Here is a 19,982-nt window from a genome sequence, read left to right on the forward strand (position 1 = left end):
TAAAAATCAACATGTTACCATTCTAAAGGCAAATTTTCTGAATGCACAAAGATATCATACACAGAACCCAGTTCTAACTCTTGCTTGGTCAAATCATATAATTGCAATAAAAAAGACACTTTTGAACATTCTAGAACATAAACCCTATTTTAAAATAGTGTTATCTTTCGCTCTTATACTATTCTCTCTCTTCGTGCTAGTCAAAAGAAAACCATTTAAGTGAATACATTTTGATTATAGCACATGTTTAATGGCACATGGGGTAAAAGTGAATCAACTGGAAAATGTTTAAATACTCGAACATGTTATGAAAATTAGAAAACAAATAGAAAGAGTTCTACTTCTTAAGCTACAAAAGGACATGAAAATCCTTCACTTCAGCTGAAACAAACAAACAACAGAATTCACCAGACACAAACAAAAACTATTTCTTTAAAGCCATCTGAGAACTATGGACACAAATTCAAAAGAACTTAATGCCAAAGTGACTTCATAGATAAGCAAGGAATAAAGGACACTTGGGCCACTTGCTGAAAGGAATGAAGGGCAAATAGAAGAGCAAACCTACTGGTGAATTGAGTCTTTGCTTTGCTTGGATGAGGTTTTAAATCTTGGGTCTATCCCTGGGAAATCATCAAACAAAAATCAGTGGCTTAAAAATCTAAAGTAACTATCAGTCCAATTAGTCAAGTGTCTCTTCCAGCATCAATCATCAAAAGTCTCATTGACATCTATATTATAAATACTTATCCAGTTTTGATAAGTGGTAACAAAATGGAAATCCAAAGAAATAGTCCATTCCTGGTTAATCATAGTTAATCATAATCCTATTGATAATTATTTAAGCTGTTTCTAATTCTTAACCATTACAAACATCAATAAGATGAACATCTTTACTGAAAATTTTTCCATCTCTCTATTTTCTTAAGATCAATTTCTGGATGTGGAGCTACTGAGACAAAAGGAAGAACTCTAAGGTTGTTAAGTATCACAAAATGCTACCCAGAAAGATGCTAACCATTTACAATTCTACCAGCAGCAAACATCTTCCAACTTCACTGCAACTTCAATAGCAATGATGTAGTGTTTTTCTTTTCATTCATTCAGGTACCTTTCTATGCCATTTATTCCCAAATGATTATGACTTTGCTGTATTCTTTTTCTAGATAGTTTCCCTACAGTTTATTAGCATATGCTGGGGGAAGATGTTTTTATTGGGGGGAAAGTGAGTCCCCAGCAATGCCTCTGATTTCCACATCAGGAAAAAAAAGACGAGAGAGAAAAATATGACACAAAACAACCTTGCCTCTTAGAGCCCAGACCACAGAAGGTAAGAGTAGAGATCTAGACTAGAGTTGTCAGACTGCCTAGATTCAAATCTTGGCTCTATGGATCTTCAAACAAATTGTTTAACTGCTCAAAGACACAGTTTCCCTCATCTGCAAATAGGGACTGAATAACAGTCCTATAGCTCACTGAGGAGTCATAAGAATTCAGTGAGATGATGTTTAGTGAGTGGTTCTAGTGAAAAAAAAAAAAAAAACTTAGTAAGGGTAGAAAGATAGAACAAAAAAACTAAAATAAGATTTTCACAGATTTTTCTGAGCAGTATCATCAAGTCAGCCATAATGACTTACAACCACTGATTAACTGCTACCAACCTACACCACAAAAATGTGAAACCAAATACTCATTTACCTGAATTCCTCCATTCTTTGTCAGCAGTTCAAGAAGCATGCTTTTTTTAGATAGCACCAAAAGCAAAGAAATAGGCCAGTATACCTACCTGGCAGTTCTACCCGCTCTGTGAATGTATGTGTTGGCATCCTCTGGACAATCAAACTGAAGAACCCAATTCACAGCCGGGAAATCTATACAGAAGGAATGTCAAGTTAGAAAATCAGTTTCAAAAAATCTGCCCTGCGGCACTATTATTTTACAATATTGCTTGCCAGGCCTTTCTGTCACGTCAAACAGATATCATCTGTGAACACTATTAAAAATAAAATTAATTGCATAAACCAAGAGATAAACATTCTTTGACAAAGTGAACTAAAATTAATGACTGCGTTTGAATGTGAAGATTATTTTGTATCTGGCACAGCAGAGATAAACCAGTCACTTTGTGTCAAATAATGAAATACCATGATAGTTAATAACCTAAAAGAACTACCTCTCATGGGCTCCTAATGAACTATAAAACTGGTTTCCAAATTTAAATGAAAGTTTACTTTCCCTGCTATTCCCATACCCATTTGAATTAATTTAAGCACTTCTCCCAATTTTCTATATAAATTCCTGGCTACAAAAGTCTCCATTTCCAGAAACCTTGCTCTCAACTCCTTAAGAGAACTACCTTTAGTCATCAATGAATTTTCCTGTGAGAACTTCATATCACATTCTATAATAGAGAAAGGGGCTGAGAACTTTTAAAAATTGGGAATAGCAAGCAGCATAGTTACAGAGGTAACAAAAGGAAATCTGATATTAAGAAATAGCGGTATGATTATTACTTAGAAATATGAAACTAAATGCCAAAAGAAATAGCAGGTTTAAGTACTTCCTTCTGGAGAGTAATGAGGGGTAGAGTAGGAACTGCTTGTCTCATAACCCATTTTTATCCATATGCAAGTGTTATTAAAAAATAAAATAACTGAGAAAAAATAAAGAATAAAGATTAAAAAGATACTAGTGTAGTCTAAAAAAATTATTGGACATTTACATAAGAACAGAGCTTCAGAATATTCACTGCACATTTTTGGAATAAAAAACCTGAAGCTTAAATGTCCATTATTCCAGGAATGGATAAATTCAAAATACAAAATACTCTACAAAATACATAGATCTTTACACATCAACATGGAAAGACTTCAAAAGCAGGTCAAAGACTAGTATGTATAATATTTATGTAAACTTTTAAACACCCAAGAAAATACTATATGTTGCTTATGAATACATTAATATAAACTTTTTTAAAATAAACAAAACTAGAGGTTCTTGACATTTTTGTGCCATAGCTGAAGCCTATGAACCTTTTCTCAGAATATTTTTAAATGCATGAAGTAAAACATATAGGACTACAAAAGATAACAAATAAAATATATGAAATATAAACATTTCTATTAAATTTGACATAGAATATATAGCCTATTTACTAACATATTAAATAACACAACTTAATTGTGAATCTAATAACCGCCATAATATAAAAATAGTACTGAGTATAAATAGTATTTCAAGATATCTGCAAAAACTATGAGGTAAAATCGTTTCAACTTAGAATTCTATTCCCATTCTGACTGTCATTCAAGAATAGAATATAGATATGCCACGACTCAAAAAAATTTACTTCCCATACATTCTTTCTTAGGAAGTTATTAAAGAGTGAGATGAAAGAAAGAAGAAAGGATGGAAGGAAGAAAAAGAAGAGAAGGAAGGAAGAAGATGGGAAGGGGGGAGGGGAAGAGCAAGAAGAGGAGGAAGGGGAAAGAAAGCAGAAGAGGAGGGGAGGGGAAGGGAGGATGACCTGGAAAGAAAGGAAGACCTGGAAAGAGAAGTCCCAGGATGACAAATGTGCATCAGGCTTATGGAGCAACCTGTCTAGACTACAGCTGGAGACAGAAGACTCCCAGAAGAGGAGGTCTCAAGGGAAAAAAAGAACAAACTGTTTGAACTGTTAGACAATTGAGCATGTAACATCTGCTGGAACATTTGAGAAAAATTAGACCTGGGAAACACAAAATTAGGCAAATTTTAATTAACTCAAAAACACAAAAGTGCAAGAAGGGAGACATCTTAGCACACTATTTCCCTCAGCAAACAATTAGATAGTTAAAACAATGTAAATACAAAATGTTGATTTTACCAAAAGTCATAATATAACAAGATAGCCTAGAGTTTTAACAACATGCATACTTGGCTACTGCCTCCAGTTTCATGGGAATTTCCTGATACAGTATCTTGAGAAATGCTTTAAAATACTCCAAGAGGGACAAGGAGACAGGAGGAAAGGAGAAATCATGAAAAAGATGGTTGCTGAAGCTGGGTAGTATATTAGAGTATGTTAGAGTCATTTTTTTGTGTGTATGTTTAGAATGTACCATAATAATTAGCATAGTAAAAGAAAGTGAGGAATTCGAACTTATTCTCATCTCATTTATTCTTTAGTTTTTCTATAACTTCTATTCTTCATTCAAACCCAACAAAGCCAGCCGTTATTATATAATGTATACATAATATAATGTATATATGGCTTTTTGAAAGATTAAATACATTAAATATAATTTTAAAATATAACAAAACTGGTGAAAAGAGGGACTTCACTGATTTTTCTTGTTAAGTAAGTTGTAATAGTTATCAAGTTTTGAATTTTGAAAGAAGCAGGACTTTTTTTCGTATCTTTAAATCTTTAATCCTCCTTTGATTATGTAGGCCCCTCAGTATATACTATGATGTAATTATTGCTATGAAACAAAAAGAGCACAAAAGATGAAAATATTACAAGAATTTTCACTGATGTATCTTTAATGTTGATCATCTCAGCTATCAATTTACTTGTTTCTCTCATAAGCAAATTATATTTCCCAGGATCAAAGAATATTTTCTAAGTTTTCTTACCCAGGCCCCTGGCTGCAATATCAGTAGCAAAGAGTACTGCAGCTCTCTTACGGACAAATTCATTATAGACTTCCATTCTTCTCATCTGCTGCTGTCGACCATGTAGGGCAAGGATGGAAATACCAGGACGTAGCCGGCAGAACACTCGGTACAGATACTGGACCTAGCCATTAACAGAAAAATGAGTTTAGTACTTCAGGATAGCAGCAGCAAAGTGAGCTGACAAGATGAAGAGCAAAAATGTATTAAGGAACACAAGTGTCACAGTTTTGTCAATTAAAGATATACAGAGCAGAGAAAGGGAAATATAGTCTACAGCTATGGTGTTCAAGCATTTTTGCTCGTGTTATTTCCTAAATTAATTCTGGGGGAAAAAATGTTCCTCTTACATTTTTAAGTTAATATGCAACACTTTTCCAAATTTAATTGGTTACAAAGAATGTAATTTCCGATATATTTTAAATACTGATATTTTAAAATAAATTCTTATAACATGTTATAAATGTATCCAATAGATCTAAATAGCAGAGCAATTTGATACCCACTACCAATTATTTTTAAAATATATCAAAATAATGAGGAGGTTATGCACTATGTGGCAGAGGGCTCCTCAGTTTTGCTGTGACTCTAAAATTGCTCTAAAACAATAAGGTATTTCTTAAAAATTTAAATAAAATGTGAGGAAACGCCTCTTTAACAGTAAGAAATTTTCTATCATTTCTTTTTCTCCTTGAACTCTTATTTCCTGACCCCAAAGAATTTTATCTTCATAGTTTCATGCTTTAAAGTTTTTGATTATCAAAATTCATGACTTTCCACAACAAAACTCTGTTTATCACTTTTAATTTTTTAAACTTTCCTGGACTATAAAGTTGTGTTAAAATTTTTCTTCTCAGGCTGAACTATTATCACAACTGTTACCAGTATTGAACTGACCCAAATGAAAAATACTAAAATTTGATTTTAAAAAACTGTTCAACATAAATAATTTTATTGTTTTAAAATGCTGGAAGTTTTATAATAGTGGATGTTACATCTCTTAATATGCAGGACTTAATGGAGCCAATTGTTACTTTAGTTTTATTTCTCTTTATCTATCTATAAGTGACTACTACTGATTGCTAGACTGAGGCAGAGTACAACATCATTTTATTCCTATTTCTTCTAACAGGCATTAAAAAATTTTCTTCATAAAAAATATAGGAAATGGGCTGGAAGAAACCTTAATTCTTTGAACTCCTATAAAATATTTCAAAATCATGATAAAATTATTTGTAATCATCTACCAGCTAACACTTCATTAAGTCTTTTTCAAATCTTGTTGAAAGTAAAGAATGGGAAACCACCTGAATTGCAATGACTTGTTACCCTGTATTAAAGGCATCGACTTTCTGAACAGCCACACTGGTGCCAGAAAGCTTGTCTGATCCTGAAACAATGCATCAATAAGATTAAAGATAGATGGACCCATGCCTTTCTTTCGTAAAGTTTTTCAAAGGGCCACTGTGCAAAGGGAACATAGGAAAAGAGAACCTAGAGGACCACAGATAGCCTCTCAGACAAACCAATTTCAGAAAATAACATAATGAAAACTGAAGTATAAATTGAGTCCATGAAAATTTTCTGCAATCTGCATCTCTTGAATCAAAACTGACCTTGAATTATTGCTCTTGAAAAAATTGGCTGAGGTGGAAGACATACGTGGAATAATGTCATGTAGGTTTTAAGTAACAAGTGTAATTCTAAATTTAATAGAAAAAGTCATTGGAAGGTTTGCAGCAAGGCAGTGATATATTCAAGCTTCCACTTTCCAAAGACCACTCTCATTGTAATATGGTATACCTACAGAAAAGAAAGTAAAAGAATGGAGAGACCAACCAGGAGTAAGAGAAAGTTAAGCATGGTTCAGAGTAAACTATAGCATGAGGGATGCTGAGAAGTAGTAGCACTAATGAGAGTTATCAATAGGCTGAAAATGGGATGAACACAAACAAGAATTAAGAATTCAGTCATTTACTGAGATAAGGAATTGACTGAAGGAACAGATCTAAGGGAGAGAAAATCTTAAATTGTTAAAGTTGAGATGCCCTTTAGACACTCAATTGGAATACTAGTAAATCAAACAGATACACAAGTCTGGGGCTCAGGAAAGAGGTCAGAACTTGAAATGTGGATCTAGCAGTTGCCAGAATACAGATGGCATTTAAAGCCATAGAACTGAAAAGATTACCTATAAAGAGTATCTATGGAAAAAGGGCAGAGTACAGAAGTTTGAGGCACTCCAAATTGTAGTGGCCCAGCAAAGAAGAACCAGCAAGGAAGGTGATGAGAACAGTCAGAAGACAAGGAACAAGGGAAAAAAAAAAGTGAGTGAGTGTGGAGTCACAGAGTCTAAAGAAGTGTTTCAAGAAGGAAGGAATCATCAGCTGTATTAATAGGCTTCTGAGAGATCAAATAAGAACTAATGACTGACACTGACTCTGGCAAGTTGTATCTCTTAATAAGGGCTGATACAGTGAAGGGCTGTAAAGAGATGAGGCAGTGATACAACTAATAGAGATAAATCATTAAAAGAGTTTGCTGTGAAGAAGAGCAGAAAAAAGAGGCAGTAACTAGAAAGACACAAGAGATTTGCTTATTATAACATGGGCAATATTCAAGAATGATAGGGAGACAAGAAAACAGGATATCTGCAGTAACGAAGGGCTTGTGCAGGAGAGAGGACAGGATCTGGAGCATACACAGAAGGGTTGATTGTAGACACAAGCAAGGACAAATTGTTCACTGTGACAAGAGGGAAAGCAGAGTATTATGCAATGGAAATTTTAAACATAAACTCTTAAACTTATTCTCCTTCTTCAGGAGATGTAAAGTTCTAAAAATCTAAAATGGGTCCTGAAATAAAAATCTAAGGTCATTCTTCACATGGTAAAATGGCAGGGTTCTGTATTTTCTCAACAATAGACAGACCATTACTGATCTCCATAATCTGAAGGAAAACTCACTCCCAAATTTATAATGTTAAACTATTCCAAAAGCTATTAATCTAGAGTCAACCTACTATATGCCAACTTATGTCATCAGGGAATGTGAAAAAGGGACAAAAATCAGCCATGGTCCCTCTTCTTTAAAAGGAGGGACCCAGTTTTCTTATACGTCACTGAATCCCTTACTTGTAGCAAAAGGCTAGGATTGTATAAATGTTTATTAACTAAATAAAGATATAAAGATTACAGGAAAGGGTTATAACAAGGGAATTGGGGGTGTCAGAAAAGGACTTCCAAGTGTAACGTTAGTCTTAAAGGACAGTAAATGTTTCCCCAAAATTGGGGTGAAGAAATGCAAAGAAGGAATTATAAAGATCAACATGAACAAAGATGTGGAGGCATGAAAATAAATGGCATATTCAGTTCAGAATTCATGGAGGGTAGGTGAGATATTATAAAAACCTCTAGTTAGCCTAGTCATTCCATTGTTTATTCTACTAGTATTTTAGGGCTATTATGTTCTAAGCATTGTGCTCAGGGCTTACAATACTGAAGTAAAAACAGACAGTTTCTTCCTTATGGAACTTACAGTTTCATCCACAGATTCCTTTAAAACAAAAACACAAGTTCTCTACCCTACGGATCCCTCACATCTAGCACTGTATCTACTAGAATAGAAAAAAAATTGCTATTTGTCCGAAATTTGATATTTTAAAAGGGATGATCCAACAGGAAGAACTTAAGAAAAATAAACATTCAGTACCTCTTTACAACTGGAGAAAAATACAATACTTTTCTTCTTCAGGTGGCTTCTCAAAAAGGAGTATAGCACACTTATTTTTTGCTGCAGCTCACAAACTATGTAATTCTGTTCCAAAGTGGCTGGGGTACTTATGAAAATAGGAAGAAAAATGTTAAAAATATGCCATGTTAGAAACTTTGAATCTAGGCCAGAAAAAGAAAAACACAAATGCTAATAGTTGCCTCTCAAATTTCTCTCTCATCCTCCCCCAACCCCCACACATACGCATACACAAGAACTTCTCTACTGTCCCTTAGGAAATAAATTCAACACATGACTAAAATACAATCAAAATCCCTTAGAGATTATATATAAAAAAGACACAAACAGCAGTTGCCTCTAAAAAGATATGGTCAATGATCAACTGAAGAGGCATGAGGGAGCTAGCTGAGTTGATAGGAATCTTCCACATATTAATAGGGGCTTGGGTTACATAAATATACATATTGATCAAAACTCAGCAAACATACTCTTAATTTGTTCATGTTATTGTATGTAAAAATTACATTGAGGTAGAAAATCTCTATATATACTAAATTCTAGTTAGTGACATGTGCACTGAAATAGCTAGCGGAAGTGTGCAGGTATCTGCAATTTACTTTGAAATGCATCAAAAATAAGATGGGTTGATGTATAATTTTTTTTTTTTTTTTAGGCAAGGCAGCCATTGGTTGACCTCACAGATTGCAAGGACCCTGTCAGCTTACAATCCCTTATTTTTTATTTTTTACACCTACGGCACCTGGTCTTCCTAGGTGGTCTCCCACCCAAGTACTAACCAGGCCCGACCCTGCTTAGCTCCTGAGATCAGACAGGATTGGGCTTGTTCACGGTGGCATGGCCATAGACTTGATGTATAATTAGAAGGACTGGATAAATGGATAGTAAATAGATGCTACTGCCATTAGGTAGCATCTAGATAGTAGGTATAAGGTTCACTATAAAATTCTTTCAATTGTGCTACATGTTTGAAATTTCTTATAATAAAACATTGGAGAGACATATACATACATTCATTCACTCTTTAAACTAATGAACCTACATTTTGGATTTTGTCCCAGAAAATGATGATAAACATACAAAAAGATATGACATTATTTATAAAGCAAAACAATGTAAATCAACCCACATGTCTATCAGTAGGGAACTTGTGGAATGAACTACTATATAGCCACACAATTAAGTATCATGCAGGTGTGAAAAAGGAATGAAGACTCTATCCACATATTGCTATAGAGTGATCTCTAGAATATACTAAATGAAAGCAAAAAGCAGACTAGTACATAGAATTTGATACCAATTATCAGGGTGGGACTGTACAAATACTATACACACACATTCATGCATGCAGGCACCCCTCTGTGTCTGCTTATATTTTCAAAAAGAGGCAGACAAACCAAAAACTAAAAATTGGTTACCCATAGGAAAATATACATAACTGATTTAAAAATTCAGTTTAAAAAACAAATGAGCCTAGGTCTACCCTACAACCATGCTGTCCTATACATTTGTCCACTTCCCTGTTCGAAGGCACTGTGAAGTCATGTGCGTACTGCTGGTTGACCAAAGCCAGGGCTGGACAGAGGAGGTGGTGATCAAGGAGACCTGGCTGCAGAGCTCACTCAAGGTCTCCTGTCTGAACAAGCAGCTCCCCAAGTTCCAAGACAGAGACTTTACCCTGTACCAGTCCAATGCCATCCTGTGCCACCTGGGCCACTCCCTCGGGTTGTATGGTAAGGACCAGTGGGAGATAGCCTTGATGGATTATGTTATGAATGATGGCATAGAGAACTGACCTCCGCTGCAAATATATCACCCTCTTCTAGACCAATTATGAGGTACAAGGAGGACTATGGGAAGATGCTGCCCAGGCACTTGAAGCCTTTTGAGACCCTAATATCCCAGAACCGGGGGGCGGTGGGGGAGGAGGCCTTCATCAGGGGCAACCAGATCTCCTCTGTAGACAATAACCTGTTGGACTTGCTGCTGAATCACCAGGTCCTAGCCTCCACCTATCTGGACTCCTGCCCCCTGCTCTCAGCCTACGTGGAACACTTTAGCACCTGGCCCAAGCTCAAGGCCTTCCTGGCCTTCCCTGAACATGTGAACCTGCCCATTAATGACAGCTGGAAACAGTGAGGGATTATGGCACCCTCAGCACGAGGCAGGGGGTGCCTGCCTTGCCTTCTCAATAAAATTTCCAAAAAATAAAAGAAACAAGCCTAAAGATATAAAGCTATACCAAGTTGATAGCTTAATGACAAAGGAACGTCAAAGGAATTTAGAATGTTAGTCTTACTGGGCTAAAAAAAAAGAAATGCAAAGAAATCTTAAATTTTCATAAGAAATCATTTTGGTAGCAATGTTATCCTGAAATTTTAGACAGACTAACTGATAAGTGGAAAAAATAAATAAAAGACGTAAGAACTGAAGATGTTTGGCATAAGAAAAAAATACATATGTATAAATTAAAGAGTCTGTAACTTTAGATTTGATTTGTAAATAACGGCATGAACACATATGTTTAAAAAAAAAAAATCTGCCCAAGGAAAAGCCTGAACACAATGACCATCCCATCAGCAACAAAACAATGGTCCCTAAACACAATATTCTGCCCAAAGAATTTTATATGGGATGGAAACATAAGGTGAACCTTGAACACCAGAAATCAAGGAAGCCAAAGACTACTGGGATGTGTCTAAACGATTCAGGTAACAAATTGAAAAACTTCCTACTAACCAAGTTTGGAAGGATGCAAGACAATTTGAATATTAAAAATACAGTAATAGATGGGAGTGGTGAAATAGTGTAGATGACAGAGGCTCTGTTCATTCCTCTGGCAACCAAATCAAAGTTGTGACAGAAATAAGGAGCAAACAGCAAGGAAAAATCTCCTGGGAGCTAGATGAACGAGCCATACAACTAAGGAGAAATCTAAGAAATCACCCTGCAAGGGCAGAAGGTAGGATGGGGCAAGGACATGAGGCTGCCTGGGCCCAAGTGGCTGGGTGGACAGAAGCTGCTGCAGCAGCAACAGCAGCTGCAGACACTTCTTAAAGGGGCCGGGTCTCCGAGAGGACTTCCACGGTGACAGACCTCGCTCTGAGCACTAGTGCCGATTCAGCTGCATAGGGACTTACAGTGGGACACTGAGTTGTCAGAGTTAGGGTAGTAGTGAGGCTCTCTTCCTGGGACCGCCAGTGATATTTTTCCTCTGTTGAGCACTACCCCCTCCCAGTACACAAACTCAGCACTGCCGCAGCAGAGACGTCATCAAACTGGATAACAGAGGTCGCTCTGCCCAGAGGATTCCCTGAAACTCCACCTCCCCCCAACTCACGACCCCACCCAAGCCACATCCAGGTATATCCTCAGTGAGTCAGGTGCTCCTTGCTGAGCAGCGCCTAGACTCACATTGGTGGCAGTTGGCCCTGGTTTCTGGTGTGGCCTTTAAAGGCAACTATAGCACAGCATCTGTGGATTGCTTGCTGGAGGGCACAGGCTTGGGCTAATTTTGGCCTGTAGCTGAACCCCTCTCAGGACTGTGCCACTGGACACCTACTTCACAAACCCACACTAATAAGACTGGGAGACTTAGGAGCTTTGCTTAGGGCATAGAAACAGACCTGGAAAGGCAGCCAAAATGGGAAGACAAAGAAGCAGAAACCATGAGAGAATAGAACAGAGATCCAGAAATAATGGAATCAAGATATCTAACAGATGCAGAATTCAAAACACTGGTTATAAAAATGCTCAATGAACTTAGGAGAAGGGTAGAAGAATTCTGTGAGAACTTCAACAAAGAGATAAAAATGGAAATGGAAATTATAAAAGAGAACCAGTCAGAAATGAAAAACACATTATCTGAGATGAGAAGTATATTAAATGGAATAAACAAAGTGAATAAATAAGAGAATCAAATGACCTGTATAGAGGATGGGAAAGCCAAAGACACTCAATCAGAATGGCAAGAAAAAAGAAGCCAGAACTATAATACTAATTAAAGGTAAAAATATCCATGTCATCAGGGCACCTGAGGGAAAACAAGATGTTGAAGAGCTATTTGAAGAAATAATGATGGAAAACTTCCCTAACCTGGTGAAGGAAATAGATATGAAACCCCAGGATGCTCAGAGAATCCCAAAAACCAGGAATCTAAAGAAGTCCACACCAAGACACATCATAATTAAAAGGCCAATGGTTAAACACAAAGAGAATTTTAAAAGCAGCATGAGATAAGCAGATAGTTAACTACAAGAGAGCACCCATAAGACTGACAGCTGATTTCTCAAAAGAAACTATGCAGGACAGAAGGGCTTAAAACAAAATATTTGATGGGATGAAACCCAGGATCTATAACCAAGAATACTTTATCCAGCAAAACTATCATTTAGAGTTGAAGGACAGATAAAGAGCTTCCCAAAAAAAAATTAGCTAAAGGAATTTATCACCACCAAGCCAGTATTACAGGAAATGTTGGAGGGACTTCTCTAAGAAGAAAAACATGTATCAAAAACAGGAATAAAGAATGGTAATAACTACATTCCTCTCAACAAGTACCTCAAATGGAAAAGAATTAAATATTCCAACCAAAAGATAGAGTGGCCGAATGGATAAGAAAACAAGACCCCTACATATGCTGCCTAAAAGAGATTCACTTCGGATTAAAGGACACATACAGACTAAAAGGAAGGGAAGGGAAAAAGATATTGCCTTGATGGACCTAAAAGGTATTAGGTTGAAAGAAATGTGTCAGATAAAGACAAATATCGCATGATTTCACGTACATGTGGAATCTAAAGAACAATCAATAACAACAATAACAAAAGCAGAAATAAACTCATAGATACAGAGAATATTTTGAGAGATACTAGATGGAAGGGGGGTTGCAGGGGAAAAGAGCAAAGGGATTGAGAGGTGCAGGTGGATGGTTGCAGAGTAGACATGGGGATGTAGAGGACAGCATGGGGAAGAAGGTTAATAATGCTGGAATGAATATGTGGCAGGAAGGAGGAGTGCTAGATTTGGTAGGGTGAGCACTTTACAAGTTGTGTGGATTTCTGATCAATATGCTGTACAGCTGAGGCTGGTGTGCTCCATGCCAACTATAAGTGAAAAAAAAAAAAAAAAACTCATTGAATTGTACAGTGTAAATGCAGGCAACTAGTTGTCTATTGTATTTCAATAAAGACAAAAAATACAGGAATAATTTCTACTGAAAGACAAACAAGATAATATGTTTAAATGTATGAGTTATCAACAGTAAATAACATCATAAATGCCTAAAAGTCTGAGTTCGTTTTAATTTTAAAATAGAACTGCTCACCTTTGGAAAACGTTAGGAAAGTATCTCTTCAGACTAAAAACTGTTAAATAAAGAGAATGAAGCATGTATTCTGACATCCTGACCTTCTTGTAAGAACTGTACCTCAGATAACAAAGTAACTATTGGTATGGGAAAGTTTTTTGATATAAAAGTATCCGAGTTAAGAAATAACAGAATCAGAACATTACAATTTTGCAAATCCTTATGAAATAATGGATCTAAACAATAACCATCGCTGACCGCTGAAACTGGATTAAATATAAATTAAAAAAAAAAAAATACTGAGGACATCAGAGTCACCAAGGCAGCTAGGACTTGAGGTCCTGAAGGAGAAAATGGAAATGCCCTGATGCAAACTCCATATTAATCTCCACTTTTCCCTGAAAGGACCTGCTGATTTGTAAGACAGATGAGAGAGAAAGTAGCAGCCTTAGGTCCAAACATGTCACTTTAAGATCCTAGAGAAGGAACAATGAAAAATCTGAATCTGAAATTCTTCACACAATTTCCCTATGAAGAGTATGTCAACTCTTAAGCCCTGCACACACCAGACAAAATTAGTGAAGACATGGAAAAAAGAAACTGGGAAGCTCAAAGCTTAGCAGCAATTCTGGCAGTCTCACAGTGCTACTAAATTCAGAGTCTGCCTAGGTGAAGGGCTCTGGTAAATACCCGTGTCTTTCAGTTGAGGCTCCCAAAAGAACTATGCCTCCTGAGTGAGGGCTATACCCCGGCACTAAGGGCAAAACAGAAATAGAATAGCTCCAGAGGCTAGAAGCCAGCTAGCCCAGATCAAAGTCTTATCACATCTCCTGCCATAAAAAGACAACTTTCATGGTTTTGCTAAGAACCAAAGATAAGAAAATATTAAAAACCACACATTACATTCAAAAGGAACAGAGAACTGTCAGCTGTCTTTAACAAAAAGAAGTTACAGTATAATAGAAAGATATCTCTGAAGTGAAAGAGAAAAAAGCCTACCAAGATATCCTTCGAAATGAAAATAAAATAGATTTTCAGAAAAGTCAAAACAGAATTTTTCACTAGTAAACCTCGACTATAAATAAATTCTTTGAGCACAATGCGAGAAATAAAAAACACCAGACCAAAAAAAGGTATTTGGGTAAGTTTAAATAAGTACTGCTGCTTCTAACAATAATAAGGCTTTATGGGGCCAAAAATGTGTGAAATTAAAAAACTTCACAATGAAAGCACAGTAGGAAGGAGTAATTGAACAAATAATAGGATAAGTTAAATGTAAACAAATTCTAGTTAAAACGTAATTATCATACCAGATTAAATAAAAATAGAATATGCTGTTTACAAAGACAAATCTAAAATAAAGGCATATACAATGTAAAAAGTAAAAAGAAAAGATTGACCAAGCAAACACTAATCAAAAGAAAATTGTTATAAGTAGACTACTATCAAACTAGACTTTTAAGGCAAAAACCATTAAGATAAAGAGGCACATTTCATAATGATTAGTGATTTAAATTAACAGGAAAGAAAATATTAAATTTGTATGCACCCAATAACAAAGCTCAGAATAACTATTTCAAATTTAAAATGTTTCATAATTTACCACAGAATTCAATTTATATTCACTATAAAACAGCAAATCAGTATGGCCCAAAGAAAACTATTTTCTCTTAAAATAAATATACAGAAACACCATTTCACTAAATATAGCAATACATGTATTAAAAAAAACACTGGTACACTTTCTTAGTATATTTTGATACACAGCTTCAGAAAGATCTAAATTTTAACTTATTTTTCTGGTCCTTCCAATTTGAGAGCAGATACTCTATAATGCCTTAAAATTTTCTCGACTATAGTTCTGACTATAATTTCTCATGGTATATTAACCATTACTAAATTGCTAAAAGGGAAAATTCAATAATGACACTAGACAAAATTCACAACAGTATTGGCTTTTTAAATAACTTCTGGTAGATATGAGATTACAGAATACTGCAGTCATTGTACAACCTGCAGTTTTGTAAATTATGTCACTAAAGATCTGCCTTCTAAAATGTTTTCTGAAAGCCACATTTTTTACAAATGATGAAACAGCATTTTGAAAATCATTTATGAAATAAACGGTTCTTTGGATTCAATTTTTTCTAACTATGAACTACAGATAACCAACTATTATCTACAGAAATTGAGTATAGGGTTAATATGTACAATTAACCTATATAAATTACTAAAGGTTTCAGAGATCATCTAATTGATAAATCAGTGTCTGGTAAAGACGCTAATGAGTTTTGAAAATAAGCAGTAAGCAAACAGCAAAAAGGACAAAGAAGAAAATCAAAAGACCTAGACAGTCTTTAGAGTATCAAATTAATTGTACCAAGAATTTCCTATAGCTATGTCAACACAACTGTATAAAAAGCAGTGTCTACTCAGAAGTAAGTCAAGGAGGGAACTACACCTCACATATCTCTTGCTATTCCATTCCTGAGGTCTTCCTAACCAAAAGCTACCAGTACTCGGAATCTCCAAAGTTAATCCATTAGATTAGCTAGAGGCAGAGTCTAGCCTCTTAGGCTTTTTCTTAAGTCCCAGATAGATATCCATTAGCTAATTCAAGGCCAAGATGGGACTGACTGCCCATATTCCTTGTATTTAAAGACTTTTCAAGAGGATAACCCAATTCATTTTCCCACCTTTTCTTTTTAGTCTAACATTTCACAGCAAGAAAGGACAGCTGAGATAGAAATAATAGTAGCGCTGAATTCATATTGAGATTTGCAGCACATTCAACTCATTCACTGGAAAACATTTCTAAAAGTCAAATATATCCAGAGTCTACAATGATTCAAACCAAACATACATACGATTCCAGCTGTCATATCAAAATATACTTTAAAACAAATACCCTTCGACCCATTTATACATATCACACACACACACACACTCTTAAATTTCATTGTCACGTGAACAAGCATATCTTACTCTTCAGTTTTTAGTGAAACCAAGATAAAACGACAGTCACTGGAACATTTTAAAAAGAAGGTATTTTGATAAATATTAATGCACTTGATAAAATATGTTCCATACCACATTAATCCTATATAATACAGCTAAAAAGAATGATTCTGTACCCAAATAATTTTGGTAAATGCAGGAAGCTATATTAATTTCCAATGCTTCAGAGAATCATAATGTCTACAAAAATATTAAAGGTTCTGAAAAGTCTTGAAAAACACTGTTTTACTCTAACTCAGCATTTGCTATTTACCTATCTAGGAATGCATCTCTCTACCCCAGCCCACCCCTATTTTATGGGGAATAATGAATGAATAAATACCTGTTAACATCTTAAGAAAAAAATATTTGTTCCCCAAACACATTTCGAGAAATATTACATGAATATTCCCACATGCATCTAAAACTTAATAACTTTTACTAATACATTTACTATGCTTTGCATATCTAATAACACATAAAATGTTTCGCATCCCATAACAGTAGTATTAATTTGAATATCAAATTCTTAACTGAAAAGAGAACACCAATTCCTTGTTGAATCAAATATGGTTTCAAATAGTGCATACCTGTATTTTGCTTTTTCATGAACCCAGACATATTCGGGGTTTTTCAAACTCAAGCGTGCAAGATCTTTTACAGATTTGGTTTGTGTAGCTGAGAAAAGCAAAGTCTGACGTTTCTTTGGAAGATTTTCAATAATAGCATTCATGGTATCAGCAAAGCCCATATCCAAGATTCTATCTGCTTCATCAAGAACTAAAAAGGGAAAACACTAGTTGAATTACAATATTTAAAATATACATTAGGCTAAATGCAATATGATATCCTAGACGGATCCTAGAACAGAAAAAGAAAATTAATGGAAAAACTGGTGAAATTCAAATAAAGTATGGAATTTATATAATGTACATCTTTTAGTTTTGACAGAGGTGCCACAATTATTTAAGATGTTATACTAGGGGAAACTGGGGGCGGGGGGGGTGGTGGGAGGGGATATAGAGGAACTCTGTACAATCACTGCAACTTTCCTATAAATCTAGAATTATTCTAAAATAAAGAGTTGATTTAAAAAGTACATATTAGTTAACACCATCGATAGTAAATACACCTTAAGATTAAAAAAAAACTCTTAACTATCAAATATTGAAATATCTAATTTCATATCTAACAAGACTTATATTCTTCTATTTTGATTTTAAAAAGTCTAATTGTTCTCTCTGGGTTTAGAATCCACATGACAAAAAAAATCAAGTTATCACTCAGAATGTTTTTAATCATATTTATTCGATAAAACGTTTTATCATTAAAATTTATGAGGGCTCTCTAAATTGAGATACTTTTCATTAAATATTCATTAGACTCACCTAACATTTGGAGATTGGTGGCATGAAAACATATTGTTTCATCCATGTGTTGCAGAAGTCGCCCGGGTGTACAAACGAGTATATTTATATTATTGATCCTCTCAGCTTCATGTTTCAGATCCTAAAAACAGTTGTTTCTTTTGATTACACAGATGCATCACTAAACAGCCTGTGTAATAAAACTATAAAAGCCATCTGCATGTGGCATTTCAGCAAAGCAATGTAGATACTCTAGAAATAAATGTAACCTTCTCCCTTCTATTTCTGCAGCACATCCAAATGTCTGAGCCAAATAAACGTCTTCAGTGAACACTAAAGAGCTCAGAATTTCTATAGATTCTTAAGCATATGCAGGAGTTTGAGGCCAAGAAAAATATTTTATGAATGCTCCAACTCTTGATTTCCTCTTAGGACTACCAGACCTGACTTAAAAGCCGGATTAGTCCCATTCTTAAGGTAAGGACCCAGGGGCACTGAACAGGCCCTCTGACACCACTCGCTATACTTCGTGGACTACAAAAAAGAGCTTATCTATTTCTCTTCTTCAAATATTAACCACAGAATGTTCACTATTAAAGCTGGGTGACAGGTACATGGGTATGTGAAGGTTTATGATATTCTTTCCTTTTTTATGTATATTTGCATATAAATTCAAAAATTCAAGTATTTAACCTCACATTCTAGAGAGTCTAGCAGAGACAAATATTCCAGGTATGCTAAAAGGTAGGTAGTGAAGCTGAGCAGCAGGTTTTACCATGACCTAAAATAAACATTCCTTAAAACTATCTTCTACCTTCCTTTCTTCTGCTGCTGACTCAGCAATGTTCTGAAATTCGACCTTAGATACCATATTAAAAGGAACTAGTCTGCATACTGAAATTGGCACCTTTCCCAGTATCAGGTTGGTAGAGTAAATTAGTCTCAGAACCTGATCAATTCAGATACTCTAACAAAATGGACATTTTGGACCTATAAAATTGACAACCAGACTCTACAAGTCAGTGACCACACCAAGATGCTACCACCCCTTCTCTAATGGGGCGAGCCTGTTTAGATGAAATCTCCACCTCCTCCCAGTCAACTGCCACAGTGCTCCAACAATAAGTTACAGAATAAAAGAAAAAAAGACAAGGACAAGAAGACAAACCTTTCCACCAATGATGAGACCAGCTGAAAACTCATGGTTCTTTCCTACTTTTCGAAGAACCTCAAAGGTCTGATAGGCCAGCTCTCTTGTAGGTGATATAATCAAAACCCCCAGCCCATCAGTTGAGGTCCACTGCAGACGATATAAGGCTTCCAGCACCTCGGAAAAAGACAACAAGTTGTGTTCAATAAGTTCTTAGAGAAGGCAGCTTTTTAATTCCTGAGTAGACCTTGCCTCTCCAGATCAGAGATACCTTCCAAGCAGAAGGCATACCAGTCATGAGTTTTATCCAATCAAAAAGAAGAAATTGTTTGCTTTGGGTTTTTTTCCCAAAAGAGGGAAGAGAAAAGAAGCCCCAAGGCAGCTCAGCTGCTGCCAGAGACATGCCATGAGGAAAGTGGCAATCAGTAAAAGGTATGTACAGCCCACAGACTATTAAAATGGATTTCAGAAGAATATGTGTACCAGTTTCTGAATAGGAACCAACTACATTAAAACAAACTCTCATCTGTGCAGTCGCTGTAGTTACACAGTGACAATTATCTAGTTGGGCATGACATCGTTATAAAAAATTAAAATTTAAGAGAAAATGGTTTTCCAACACTTGAAACTAAATCTCAAATATGGTTTTCTAAACCAATTATTTTGCAGGAATTAAATTATGACACCAATTCCATAAGTGAGATACAGGTAAAGTCCTAAGAGCTTCTATTATTTTGCTGCTATAAAGGATAGA

General features: G+C 35.5%; 1 protein-coding gene and 2 pseudogenes across 1 annotated transcript in view; 1 reads left to right on the top strand and 2 right to left on the bottom strand.

The window, feature by feature from the left end:
* Positions 1-19,982, bottom strand: part of DDX10 (DEAD-box helicase 10) — a 234,327-nt gene that overhangs the window by 202,771 nt on the left and 11,574 nt on the right. Inside the window, exons 4-9 of the mRNA XM_016160572.2 lie at positions 19,247-19,405; positions 18,100-18,220; positions 17,302-17,491; positions 8,368-8,494; positions 4,618-4,780; positions 1,787-1,871 (exon numbers count right to left, since the gene is read on the bottom strand). Coding sequence (XP_016016058.1) covers positions 1,787-1,871; positions 4,618-4,780; positions 8,368-8,494; positions 17,302-17,491; positions 18,100-18,220; positions 19,247-19,405 — 845 coding nt within the window. The remainder of the gene's footprint in view (positions 1-1,786; positions 1,872-4,617; positions 4,781-8,367; positions 8,495-17,301; positions 17,492-18,099; positions 18,221-19,246; positions 19,406-19,982) is intronic.
* Positions 9,137-9,255, bottom strand: LOC118603602 (annotated as a pseudogene).
* On the top strand, positions 9,899-10,545 carry LOC118603006 (annotated as a pseudogene).

This window comes from Rousettus aegyptiacus, unplaced genomic scaffold (assembly GCF_014176215.1).
Source record: "Rousettus aegyptiacus isolate mRouAeg1 unplaced genomic scaffold, mRouAeg1.p scaffold_m13_p_5, whole genome shotgun sequence".
Lineage (NCBI taxonomy): Eukaryota > Metazoa > Chordata > Mammalia > Chiroptera > Pteropodidae > Rousettus > Rousettus aegyptiacus.